Here is a 14,021-nt window from a genome sequence, read left to right on the forward strand (position 1 = left end):
CAACAGTGAAATGACTGTACCAAATTTTGGAAGTGAAGGTGAAAAGATATTTTCTGGGCTAGGCTGGTCCCCGGGCTCTAAGAGCCATTTCAGAACCTTGGCTCGGCCCTGGCTCGGCTCGTTTTGTTGGCTCGCGCACCTCTACACGTGACACATCGCTCCCTGTGTAACCATTGCCACAGCCTCCCCCAACAGCTGACGAGCTGTCACCTTGCATGTGTGTGACATTCGCACCTTTTCTGGGTGTTTGTGTGACATTTAACACCTTCATGTGACGCTGCCAGGTGATGACCAATGCAGTCAGTCCGTGTGAGGGGCTCGGATATTGCCACCCTGTGTGATCTTGAAACGCTGCCCCGGCTCCAGGAGGGCTCATGCACGGGCAGGTACGTCCCTTCTGTGCGTGCTCAGTACCTTGCATCCTTGGAGCTTTGTTCTGTTCTTTGTTCATAATGGGTAAAAGCCACCAATGGCTGTGGCTGGTACAAGCACCACTGATGCTGATGCTTTTGTAACATGTCCAGACAGTGGTGTTTTTTTAAGTCAATGGCGCGGTGCACTCTGGGGCTTGTGAGCTCCTGTTACAAGGACTCTTGACAACTTAGGCTATTAACACTTGAGACATTACTAGTCAAATTAATTTTTATTTTAAGGAACAACTGCAGTTGTACAGAAGGGTCGGGGCAGCAGCAGGTGATGAGTATTTTAAAGGGGGGTCTCTTCTAAAAAATCAGCAAACGTAAACACCTAACGCTAACTTTGGTGACAACAAAATGCAGGGGGACACAACATGCATTCCTGGTGAGACCCGGGTCCAAGGCCATATTACGGAGGGGACGGGTCCTCGGCCTCAACTAACTCAGAAACGATGACACGTCCTATCCCAATAATTCACCCCGACACAGCTGTGTCATGTTAAAGACACACGCCCCAAGCATGCAAGGAAGCAACTATCATGGACTAAACAAGTAACAGTAAGGCACTGAGAGTAAAGCTGTCGGGGATGGCGACTGAGCAGAAACTACAGTGACCCCACAGCCCCCCCAATCTAACTCCCCCAATCTCTCCCTCCCTCTTTCAGTTTAAACCCACCCTCTCTGGGCCTTCTGGTAGTCGAGGCAACATGTGGGCGTATCATTCTGAAGAAGATTCTACGGAATGTTGGAGTTGAAATTGTAGATGACAGTTGAGGTGTCACTGGAATTACTGCCCCCCCCCCCCTACACCTATATGCGTCCCTGCCTTTGCTCCTGGGAGGAAGGATGAGGCGCTGAAGCTCCCCGCAGCTCTCACACCAGCCTCAGCTCCGCTGCATCCCAGAGACCGAAGCACGGGAAGAGCCTCTGTGTGAAGCGGGCCTGCGGGAAGGAGTAAAGAAGCTCCCTAGAGACAGCATTGTAGAGGGACAGCCGCCCCCCCTCGTAGTCCAGATACACCCTCAGCTTCAGGGGCTTCTCACGTGGGGTCAGAGGGGTCTGAGGGGAGGTGAGAGCCTTGTACTGACCCTTCCACCGCTGCACAGCCCAGACTCCCCCCTCAGGTGACCATGTGAAGCGTCCCTTCCTGTTCACAGACTCTGCTGCGACCCCCACCTGCCACGCTCCCCCCTCCTGAAGCAGCTGCACCTCCCAGTAATGTCTGCCGGAGGTGAACCCCTCGCTCCCCAACACACAGGGCCAGAAGGTGAATCTCTTGGGGGTGTCCGGCAGGCGCTGTGCTGTATTTGTCCGTCTCACACGTCTCCTCCCTTCAGACAGTAGGAGCAGAGCATGAACCGTGCCAGGATCCAGAGTCACCATCACTGCAGAGAAGAGATTCAGAATTAGAGATTTAATTACACAAATAAAGGCTGTAATTATTGTTTTCTGTTTTACATATGATTACTTTACACCACATCGGGAATTAGCACGCTGTGCTTGAGAGCGCGCGGCACTAGACTGCTCAGTACACTAAATCGCACATTCATCTCGTGCACACACTACACCAAACAACACACTGCACTACAGAGGACATTCTACTACACACTACACTGCACCAGCATATTACATCACACACACTGGGCACACTGCACTACACAAAGAAATTGCAGCAGACCGGACACTGTACTAGTCAGTACACTGCATTAGATGGTGCAGAGTAAGAGATCTACTAGAAAGTGTACAGTACTACTCAGTACTCTGCATTAGATGGTACAGATTGACAGAGGTACTGGAAAGTATACGGTACTAGCAGTAATAATAATAAAAACATTTGTAAAGCACATGGTTACACTATAATCAGTGTGTCCCCGCGCTATGGGCACAGTCCAAAGGAAGGCAGAAATTCAGGCAATCAGCAGCAGGTGAGGTCAGATGGCACAACTCCAAAGAATTAATTTTTCGGGAAAAGATGAGTCAGGCGGAACCTTGTTTACGAGGGCTCCATCCGTAGTTCAATAGGCATTGTGTTCCGCTGTTTACAGGCTAAGTATCTAAAAGAACGGCCTCCCATCCGCGCTTTATGAATGCGAGGGACATGGAATTGCATACTGCGAAGAGATCTCAGGATGCGTTTAGGACGGTAGATGGTCAGCAAATTTTGAAGATATACAGCGGCTTTGCCATGTGCAATGCAATGGGCCATACACATAGTTTTAAACAGGATGCGTTCCCTTATAGGGAGCCAGTGGAGAGTAGCTAAAGCTTGTTTCCCTGATGTCTTTCTGGGCAGATTAAGAACGAGTCTGGCAGCCGCATTTTGAACACATTGGAGTTGGTGGATCCCTTTTTTGTTAAGAAGTTTTGTTGGAGAAGTGTGGCTCACTGGTTAGAGGGGGCAGACCCGTAAGCAGAGAACGGCCCGGGACCAGGGTTCGATTCCCGACGCGGCAGGGTCGTGGACCAGGGTCAGCGGACTCGATAATTCTCGCCTCGGTGCCTACTCTAGTCAGAAACCACACTCGGCAACTCTGGGCATCAGCTTGCCTCATCTTCACAACGGCCCCCCCAGACTGCCGGGGATGCTTGGTCGCACCTTAGAGATACCCATCAGGGACCATCTTTCAGGGTGAGCCAGGACGGGTTCCCCAGCGGTCGAAGCGTGGAGATACTCCTCCGGGAGTCGATTCCTAGCGCTATATAAACCCACAATCAATTAATTAAGACCAATAAGCAAAAAATTCCCATACTCCATGTGTGGAGTGACTAAGGCGTGTATCAAGGTTTTCCTTGCTTTAATGGGTAGAAGATCTAAGATTTTTCGAAGGGCTTTCAGAGTGCCATAGCATTTGCCTGACATACTTCCAATGTGTTGTTCAAACGAGAGATGAGTATCCAGGTGAATACCTAAGTTCTTCACAAGGTCTGAAGGGGTGGGTGTGTGACCTAGTTCCGGGGGCCACCAGGCCGACGACCAGATAGATGGCCTCTTACCGATCACTAACAACTCGGTTTTATTCCCGTTAGGGCGGAGGCAGTTATTATTCATCCAACCAGCGAAAGCAGTTAGACAGGCGGAGAAATTGGCTGCCGCCTCAGCGGGACTTTGAGATAAAGTGATCACCAATTGTGTATCGTCAGCCTAGGATACAATTTCCACACCATATGATTCCACAATCCTCGGAAGGGGCTCCATATAGAGGTTGAACAATGTAGGGCTCAAAATAGAGCCTTTTGGAACCCCCTGTTTTAGACACCGTGGTGTTGATTTGAATGGAGGGCAATGAACTTGGAAGCTCCTGTCTGCAAGGAATGAGCATAGCCAATTGTAAGCCGGTCCCTCAACTCCGACCTCACTGAGACGGGCTAGTAGCAAGGAGTGCGCAACAGTATCGAAAGCCACGCTTAGGTCTAATAATACTAAAGCAGAGCTGCCTCTCCCTCATCCACTTTTTGCCAGAGGGTCTTCGTGGAGAAGAGAAGAGTGGTTTCCGTTGAATGGCTTGCACTAAAGACGGATTGGGAAGGGTGGAAAAGTAGGCTTTCTTCCATGAATTTCATTAGCTGGATATTAACTATTTTTTCCATCACTTTCATACAGAAAGGAAGGAGCGAAATAGGCCGGAGATTCTCCAATTGAGATATATTTAAATTTGGTTTCTTTTTTTATAGGGATAACCTGAGCACTTTTCCAGTCAGCAGGCACGTGGCCTTCCTGAAAGGAGAGAGTGGCCATATGATCTATATGGTTAATCAGGAATTCCAGCTGGTTCCTAAAAATCTTAACGGAGCAGCATCGGTGGGAGATCCTGATTGAATGCGGAGCGCAATTCTCAGTAATTCCAATCTCGGAGGGACCTCGAAACAATTCAAGTGTTTGACCACTATATTCCTCACACTACCGTCAGGGTCAGATATATCCTTACCAGGCCCTGTCGGGAAGGAGGCGTATATCTTCTCCACCTTCTTCACGAAGTGGTCCGCAATAGACTCACAGACCTCTTCGGAGACAGTGTCTTGGGCCACTGTCCTATTGGGCACCGTCAGCTCCTTGTATATTGAGAATAATTCCTTAGTAGAAACCTCGGCTGACTCATTTCTCCCCCTTAAGAATTCTCTTTTCACTTTCCTTATCAGTTTGTGATACTTCCTCATTCTGTTCTTATATTGCAGCTTATGGGTGGTACCATAATCTTTACGCCAAGTGCGTTCTAGATCTTTACAAGCGGATTTGGCTGCTTTTAATTCCTCATTAAACCATGGGGCAGATTTAGTGCGCCGTGCTGAGGCCCTATTTGCCCATGGTGCCACTTTGTCTAGTGCTGTGGTCAACCAGTCTTCATAAACTTTCCAAGCCTCATTGAGGGTCCCTCTTAACGGAGGATAGGCATGCTTCAAGGCAAGCTCAAATGTTTCTTGGCTAAATTTCTTCCAATTACTACGTTTGGGAAATGAGGGTTTCCTCGATATTATCCCTATAGATCTACTTAAAACGGAAAACAGTACAAGGCAGTGATCCGACCAGGGAACCCTGATGGGGCACTGTGCTTTCACTGCGTCCCAGATGGCAAATATCGGATCAAGGAGATGGCCCGTTTGATGTGTGGGTGTCAGTGATAGAAGGTTAAACATCAAAGACTTCATGGAGGCAATAACCCTTTGAGCCTCTTTGCAACCTACGTCCTCGAAATGTAGGTTCAGGTTGCCCAATATTAGGACTCTGCTATATCGTAGTGCTGGTTGGGTCATCACCTCTAACAAGCTGTCTATGAATTGAGTGGACGTCCCTGGAGGGCGGTAGAAAAGATAGCCATTTATGGTGTAATTAGGGGACACTTTAATAGAGAAGAAACCTGCTTCACTATTAGTGATATTCACTGATTCTAGGGTGCAAGTTAGTTCCAGTTTATGCACCAGCGCTAATCCACCACCTCGCTGGGCCCCCCTGTCAGTTCTCAATAAGCCGTATGTGTGAGGAAGGGCTTCCAGAATCTCTGGGGCAGACGCCTCATCTAGCCACGTCTCTGTTAAAAATAGCACATCCATTTGGGAGTCCATTAGCAGATCATGGATTTCCAATCGGTGCGGCAATTCACCTGAAACATGTTAAGTTTCTTTACCTCCCTCTCATCACTCCGAAAAACTAAGGGGTCGTAAAGGCATACCTTACACTGATAAGGCATCATTTCCGCGTGCATACTATGCCTGCATACTTCTTTAGTCTTAGGGCACCAGTTTAACAGCTGTTCTTGCATATTCTGAAGACTGTTAGATCCCTCTGAGCTCATTCGAGCAGGGGTTCTGGCCCCGGGCCGTGCCCAGTCGCGGACGGGCGCAGACGGGCTTGCCTTTGGCGTGCCGGCGGTGCGGCCGCTGTCCTTCCCTCATTAAGTAAGCGGCAGGACAGCGAGACTAGAGCGCTAACCTGTTTCCTGCAGTGCTCGGAAGTGCTGGGCTCCTCACCCTCCGCAAACAAACGCCCAGAATGGACGCGGCGGACCGGGGCGGGTAACAAGAAGCAACAGGTACGCAGAAAGCAAATAGGAAGCACACTCGGGCTACAAATTGCAAGCAATAATTTAAAAAAAAGTGTAAAATAGTAACAGGTAAAACGAGGTTCAGGGCGCCTCACGTGCCCGATCACTCAATTGCTGCTTTCTTCAAATGGATGCATCTGTCTCTGCCACAGACAGACCTGCATCCACAGCGCGGCCGCTGTCCTTCCCTCGTTAAGTAAGAGGCAGGACAGCGAAACTAGAGCGCTAACCTGTTTCCTGCAGTGCCCGGAAGTGCTGGGATCCTCACCCTCCGCAAACAAAAGCCCACAATGGACGCGGCGGACCGGGGCGGGTAACAAGAAACAACAGGTACGCAGAAAGCAAATAGGAAGCACACTCGGGCAGTACACTGCATTACAAGACACTGAGTGACAGAAGTCTTGGAAGATATACTATACTAGGCATTAAACAGAACACTGCTTTGGATGCTACAGAGTAAGAGACCTACTAGAAGATATACTGCACTAGTCAGTACACTGCATTAGAAGATAGTGAGTGACACAGCTAATCCAAGGTATGCACTACTAGTAAAAATGCAATATATGGTACAGAGTGACAGAGCTACTAGAAGGTATACTGTAATAGTCAGTATACTGCAGAGAGACAGAGTTACTCCAAGGTATAGAGAACTACTCAGTACATTGCATTAGATGGTATTGAATGACAGAGCTGCTCCAAGGTATACAGTACTAGTCAATACAGTACTAGTCAGTGCACTGAATTAGATTGTACAGAGTGACAGAGCGAGTAGAATGTGTACTGTACCAGTCAGTACACTACGTTAGATGGTACAGAGTGACAGAGCTTAATGGCAGCTCCTCCGTATTGGCGGAGGCGCGTCGCCCCACTGCCTGGCTCAGAGCCAGCAAATGTAAAATAAAACAATGTTCTTGCATCATTTTCTTTTACCCTTGCTGGTTCTTAGCCAGTGGTGTTGGGAGGGGCGGGCCGAGATATGGGAAGGGGGAGGAGGAGTGCTTTGTGCACTCCACTCCCTAAGTGTGCATATTTATTTTGGCCGGCCAGTTTAGTCCGACCAAAACAAAAGAGCGCAGTTAGGTTTTCTCAAGCCCAGCTGCATTGAGCAGCCGGGCAGTAGAAACCCCATAGACTCCCTGGTCTGAGCAGGCCATGGGACCCGGGTATTGGACAGGGAGTCTGTCCCAGGGGCTGCTGGGACCAGCAGGCAGGAACTGGATGAGGAGAGGCGGCGTGAGGAGACGGAACGCTGGAGGAGGCAAAAGGTAAGAGGTAAGTTTATTATTATTTTTATAGTGTATTCCCACTCTCTACACCGGGCGATGCCTCCCGCGTGACGACTCCCGTGCCATCACACCCGCCCCACCACCTTTTGTTTATAGTGGCTGCCGCTGCCAGACCTACTTGAAGGTGTACTGTTCTATTAAGTACACTGGATTAGATGGCACAGAGTGGCAGAGCTACTCGAAGATATACCACACTAGTCAGTACCCTGCATTAGAAAGTGCACAGTAACTACTAGAAGGTATGTAGTACTAGTCAGGACACTGTATTAGATGCGAACGCGAACTCACCGGATCCAGCCGTGAGGGGAACGGCCTTCAGCATCCATCTGCGGGGGCCTTAACGCGAGCCAGAAGCGCTCTGTCACGCCAGCCCCTATCTTTGCCATCATTGCCTGCTGCTAGAGGGGGAGCCGATTTGCCAGGCTATACGTGAGGCCCAGGACTACAACTTCCAGGGGGCCTCAGTGACGTGCACGCAGAGCACGTCACTGAGGAGGTCACTGACGAGGTACCTGCACGCCGCACTGCGCTTTGCGCTTCATGTGCCACGTTGCTGCTTTTAATCTTACCTTTTTGCTATTTGTGTTCTTTGAGTTGTTTTCTCCCCTGTTTTTAACCGCGATACATCTCCACCTCACTCGCACTGTAATCGGCATTCACCGCTGTTTAGCGGGTCCAGTTCCTGGGGTGGGGAAATTTTTAGGCGCCATCTTGGAGTGGTGTGGACTGGTAGTGGGCGTCACCGGCGAGCGTTCTAGCGCTCCGGATGACCAGAAGGACGCTTACTTAAGGCGACCAGCCCTGGGGATAGCCCTGACGAGGTACCTGCACGCCGCACTGCGCTTTGCACTTCATGTGCCGCGTTGCTGATTTTAATCTTACCTTTTTGCTATTTGTGTTCTTTGAGTTGTTTTCTTCCCTGTTTTTAACCGCGATACATCTCCCCCTCACTCGCACTGTAATCGGCATTCACCGCTGTTTAGCGGGTTCGGTTCCTGGGGTGGGGACATTTTTAGGCGCCATCTTGGAGTGGTGTAGACTGGTAGTGAGCGTCTCCGGCGAGCGGTCTAGCGCTCTGGATGACCAGAGGGACGCTTACTTAAGGCGACCAGCCCTGGGGATAGCCCTGACGAGGTACCTGCACGCCGCACTGCGCTTTGCGCTTCATGTGCCGCGTTGCTGCTTTTAATCTTACCTTTTTGCTATTTGTGTTCTTTGAGTTGTTTTCTCCCCTGTTTTTAACCGTGATACATCTCCCCCTCACTCGCACTGTAATGGACATTCACCGCTGTTTAGCGGGTCCGGTTCCTGGGGTGGGGACATTTTTAGGCGCCATCTTGGAGTGGTGTGGACTGGTAGTGGGCGTCACCGGCGAGCGGTCTAGCGCTCCGGATGACCAGAGGGACGCTTACTTAAGGGGACCAGCCCTGGGGATAGCCCTGACGAGGTACCTGCACGCCGCACTGCGCTGTGCGCTTCATGTGCCGCGTTGCTGCTTTTAATCTTACCTTTTTGCTATTTGTGTTCTTTGAGTTGTTTTCTCCTCTGTTTTTAACCGCGATACATCTCCCCCTCACTCGCACTGTAATCGGCATTCACCGCTGTTTAGCGGGTCCGGTTCCTGGGTGGGGAAATTTTTAGGCGCCATCTTGGAGTCGTGTAGACTGGTAGTGGGCGTCTCCGGCGAGCGGTCTAGCGCTCTGGATGACCAGAGGGACGCTTACTTAAGGCGACCAGCCCTGGGGATAGCCCTGACGAGGTACCTGCATGTATCACTGCGCTTTGCGCTTCATGTGCCGCGTTGCTGCTTTTAATCTTACCTTTTTGCTATTTGTGTTCTTGGAGTTGTTTTCTCCCCTGTTTTTAACCGCGATACATCTCCCCCTCACTCGCACTGTAATCGGCATTCACCGCTGTTTAGCGGGTCCGGTTCCTGGGGTGGGGAAATTTTTAGGCGCCATCTTGGAGTGGTGTGGACTGGTAGTGGGCGTCACCGGCGAGCGGTCTAGCGCTCCGGATGACCAGAGGGACGCTTACTTAAAGCTCCCCACTAAGCGCAGCGGGATCGCGCAGCGGGCGCGCCCTCGCTGCGTCTGAGTCGTGCCAGAGTCCTGCCCGTCTGCGCCCGTCAGCGCTAAGGAAGCGCGGGTCGTGGCAGGACTCTGGATAGGAGACCTCCCATCATGACTCACCCTACTATCAGGTATTCAAGGGACGATCTGCTGTTCATTCGGGATCGTATATCACACTGTGATTTTTCGCATGTGGACCCGTTATGTGGTCCACATGGTTGTAGTTGTGGTGGTTGGACATTAGACACTCCCTCTCAGATCTGATCGTTGGAGCTTCCACCTGTAGGTAAAAGAAAGCCAGGAACACTTGATCTGAACATTTGGAGTTTAAATGTCAGATCACTGGTAAAGCACCATCGGGAAATATACGATCTTCTTAAAGATGAATCTCCAGATGTGCTTTTCCTGACCGAAACCTGGTTGCAGGATTCGGACTCCTCAATACTGAATCTGGCCTTCCCTTCAGATTATGCCATCTTCACCCTTAATCGTGTCACTAGGGGGGGAGGCATTGCCCTGGCCGTTAAGTTGTGCTACCCGTGCGAGTGGAAGACCGCTAAACTCCCAGGATCTGAAAGTGCTCTTTTTAAAATCTCGTTTAGTCACCATTTCACATTCTCCGGTCTGTTAATTTATCGCCCTCCGGGTTGTGATTCTACCTTCAGGGCTGCTCTCCCAGATTTAATTAGTACGGAGGCACTAGGGTGTGCCAATTTTAACGTTATTGGAGATCTCAATCTTCATTTGGATTGCCCCTCCTCGCCCTCCATTAGGAGTTTTCTGACCGATCTAGAGGCTTTACAGCTCTCCCAGCTGGTTACTTCCCCACGCATAGAAATGGGCACATTCTTGACCCTTACTTCTCTAATATGGAGGGAGTCAGGGTTACCTGTCCCTTCCAGATGGTCTGGACAGTGGAGTGGTGTGGCTCACTGGTTAGAGGCGGCAGACCCGGAAGCAGAGGACGGCCCGGGACCAGGGTTCAATTCCCGACACGGCAGGGTTGTGGACCAGGGTCAGCGGACTCGATAATTCTCGCCTCGGTGCCTTCTCTAACCAGGGATCACACTCGGCAACTCTGGGCATTAGCTTGCCTCATCTCCACAACAGCCCCCATATACGCTGGGGATGCCTGGTTTCACCTTGGAGATACCCAGTAGGGACCATCCCACAGGGAAAGCCAGGACGGGTTCCCCAGCGGTCTACAGCGCTGAGATACCCCATGTGGGGTGATACATGCGCTTTACAAGACTACATTACATTACATATGCTGGTGAAAGTGATATGCCCTATGATGGAACCTCCTTTTACACCTCATGATAGATTAGTTCCTAAACGTCATTGGAACAAACTAAAGCTGGAGGACTTCTATCATCTGTTAGAGGAGACTCCGTTAGGCCCTCTCACTGATGTTGACCACGGATATGACTCCTTTTGTGAGTGGATTTCCCGGGCTCTAGACTTGCTGATCCCTGTGTCATGGTCCAAGTGCCGTCCAAAAGAGCCGAGCCCATGGTATGATGGTGCTTTGGCGTCTCTCAAAAGAGCCTGTAGACAGGCTGAGAGACTATGAAGAAAATCGTTTGATCCTGTATTGATAGCAAATTATCTTGCTAAAACAAAAATCTACCACAGGGCGGTGTGTAGAACACAAGCAGCCTTTTATGCTCAAGAGTTTCAGAACAGTGCAAATCCTACGAAACTCATTTTTAAGGTATTAAAGGATCTGATGGCCAAGAGGACAACGACGGTGGAAATATGCTCAGATTCCCATTGTGAGGCTTTGGCCTCCTTTTTTCTTGAGAAGGTTCATGCCATTTACCGTACATTCTCGATGGGTTCCTCACCTCCTGATCGGGTCAGTTGTGTGTTAGGTGACAGCGAGTGCCTTACTATCTTGCCCTCTCTATCCATGGAGGCTTTTGATTCGTTAAGCCTTAAAATTAAGTCAGGATCCCCGGTAGATCCGTTGAAACCGGCCCAGCTTAAGAATATGGCGCCGCTATGCCGAACTCCGGTGCTTTCATTGATCAATCTGTCACATTCATCTGGGATTGTTCCCATTAGGTGGAAGCAGGCCGTAGTGACACCTATTTTGAAGAAGGCTACCCTTGACCCCCTTAAACCCGAGAACTACCGCCCCATCTCCTTGCTTCCTTGGGCTACGAAAATCGCCGAGGCCCATGTGAACGGCATCCTTACAGACATCTCACTAGGGCTAACATTCTTGACCCTACTCAGAATGGATTCCGTGCGGGCCATAGTACGGAGACGGCCCTACTTTCTATGGTCGAACACCTGCGGTCTGTGCTTGATGCGGGTCGGACGGCGGCACTACTGTTATTAGATCTTAGTGCCGCGTTCGACACGGTCTCGCACAGGATCCTGCTTCAGTGACTTGAGGAAGTGGGTGTCACGGGCTCCACCTTATGCTGGTTTCGATCCTTCCTGGCGGAAAAATCATTCCAGGTTGCGATTCCGCCCGGTAAGTCTAATTCTTACCCGTTAACCCTGGGGGTCCCACAGGGTTCATCACTGAGTCCCACTCTTTTCAATCTTTACTTGAGGCCGCTGGCTGCTGTCGTCAAGCAATGGGGCTTGACGATGGTCTCATATGCTGATGACACGCAGCTGGCGGTCACGCTGAGTGGGGACTCAGACATGGAGGCTCCCAGGTTCTGTGACGGGCTACGGGCAGTGGCTCACTGGATGAATTCCAACTGTCTCCAGTTAAATACCAAGAATACTGAGGTTATGGTGGTCGATAAGCAGGTGGCGTTGTGGGGTGACACGTGGTGGCCCTCTGAACTAGGTGTGACCCCCCTCCCAGCATCGGAGATAAAAAATCTAGGGGTGTGGCTGGACCCGACCCTCGGTTTCATCTGTCATACCAAGAAGGTGGCAGCTTCTTGCTATGGCATCATTAGAGGGCTTAGACCTATTCTTACATTTTTTGATGCATCAACCAGGCAACTGGTGGTTCAGGCATCAGTGTTGTCCCGGCTGGACTATGCCAGCTCGCTGTTAGCAGGGATCAATCAGGCAGAACTCACCCGGCTGCAGCGAGTTCAAAATGCTGCAGCCAGAGTGGTGATTGGTCTGCCAAGGAGGTGTTCGGTTTCCAAATCTCTGCACTTGCTCCATTGGCTCCCCATACCCCAAAGGAATAAATTCAAGGTTCTTTGCCTTGCGTTTAAAATCCTCAAAGGTATTTCTCCCCAAATCTTGGAGAATTTGCTGACACTGTATGTCCCCCCGCGCACCCTCAGATCTCTAGGTCAGAATCTGGTAGTGGTTCCATGCTTCAGACTGGCCAGAGCGGGTGGTCGCTCTTTCCGTGTGCGAGCGGCTACGTGGTGGAATTCTCTTCCGCCACACATCCGGGAGATTGATGACCTTTTCCAGTTTAGACGGGCCGTCAAGACTTTTTAATTTGTTTAGTTTCCTGATGTTCTTCTTGACTTTACTGAGTCTTTTAGTGTTGTGTTTACCTCGTCAAAGCGCCAGGACGCCCCTTCGCTGGGGCAGCTGTGCGCGGTACAAATAAAAATAACATAACATAACAGAGCGCCAGAGGCCCACAAAACCGGGTCGGCCATCCCGCAGCACGGGACACGAACTCACCGGATGCAGCCGTGAGGGGAACGGCCTTCAGCATCTATCTTTTGGGGCCATAATGCGAGCCAGAAGCGCTCCGCCACACCACGCCACCCCCTATTTTTGCCATCATTGCCTGCTGCTAGAGGGGGAGCCGATTTGCCAGGCTATACGCGAGGCCCAGGACTACAACTCCCAGGGGGCCTCGCACAACGTGCTTTCAGTGAAGTGCGCGCAGAGCTCCAGAGGCACACAAAACCGCCCGCCCTCCCGCAGCGCGAGCCGCACGCGGGCGTGCCCGGGCAAAGCCCGGGCCCGTCCGCGCCCGTCAGAGACCAGAAGAGGCTGGGCTGGGCCATAAATCCAACTTCTAGATCTCGGGACTTGAAAACAAGGTACTCTTGATCGCGTTCAGTCCATTAAATAACTGGCATTGTTTCCCCCTTGTATATGGCTGGTGCCTTGAGTCCCTTTCTCTGACATTGTACTGAGACTTGAAAGATCTGTACGGGTACAAGTTTTTTTGGTCTAAATAGGTTATTTTTTAACTGTTTTATATTATCTGACATTTATGTGAATTGAATAGTTCTCCGAACCTGATAGTGTGTGCAATAGCTTAAAAAGTCTCCCTGTTTTAAATCCAACCTTACCTCACAGGCGGGCTTAACTTAAAGAACTGCGCACGATGGAGAAACTGGCATGTGTGGAAAAAAAACAGATGTTAGCCCCACCTAAACCAATGTCTAGCAAACCCACTCCCATTGATAGAATGCTGGAAAAAGCTCTGGGAGCAGTAGCTACTGAAATTGAGAGGACGGAGAGGCGTTTATCTCAGACCCCAAACCTAGATATAGTTTCTCCTGAACCCAGCCCCCCCCCCCAATCAACAGGGCCCCCAGTATCGGAGTCCTTTAGCGATCAACCCGTGTGTATTGAATCAATTAGTCCAGAACAACTTAGGACAACTATGTCAACCCAACAGGGAAGGAGATGTAAATATAAATATAACCCCAAGGGGAAAGTTACAACAAGAAGGAAAAAGCCAAATCCTGGAACCACTGATAATGAAATCTCGGGGAGGGGGGGGGGGGCGGGGGCCCTAGATAAGAGTCT

General features: G+C 50.5%; 1 protein-coding gene across 1 annotated transcript in view; it reads right to left on the reverse strand.

The window, feature by feature from the left end:
• Nucleotides 1-626: 626 nt before the first annotated feature.
• Nucleotides 627-14,021, reverse strand: part of LOC147710216 (E3 ubiquitin-protein ligase TRIM39-like) — a 253,845-nt gene continuing 240,450 nt past the window's right edge. The window contains exon 7 of the mRNA XM_086920893.1: nt 627-1,801. Within this exon, the coding sequence (XP_086777019.1) occupies nt 1,290-1,801 (512 nt within the window). The 3' untranslated portion in view covers nt 627-1,289. The remainder of the gene's footprint in view (nt 1,802-14,021) is intronic.

Source organism: Lissotriton vulgaris, chromosome 5 (genome assembly GCF_964263255.1).
Source record: "Lissotriton vulgaris chromosome 5, aLisVul1.2, whole genome shotgun sequence".
Taxonomy (NCBI): Eukaryota; Metazoa; Chordata; class Amphibia; order Caudata; family Salamandridae; genus Lissotriton; species Lissotriton vulgaris.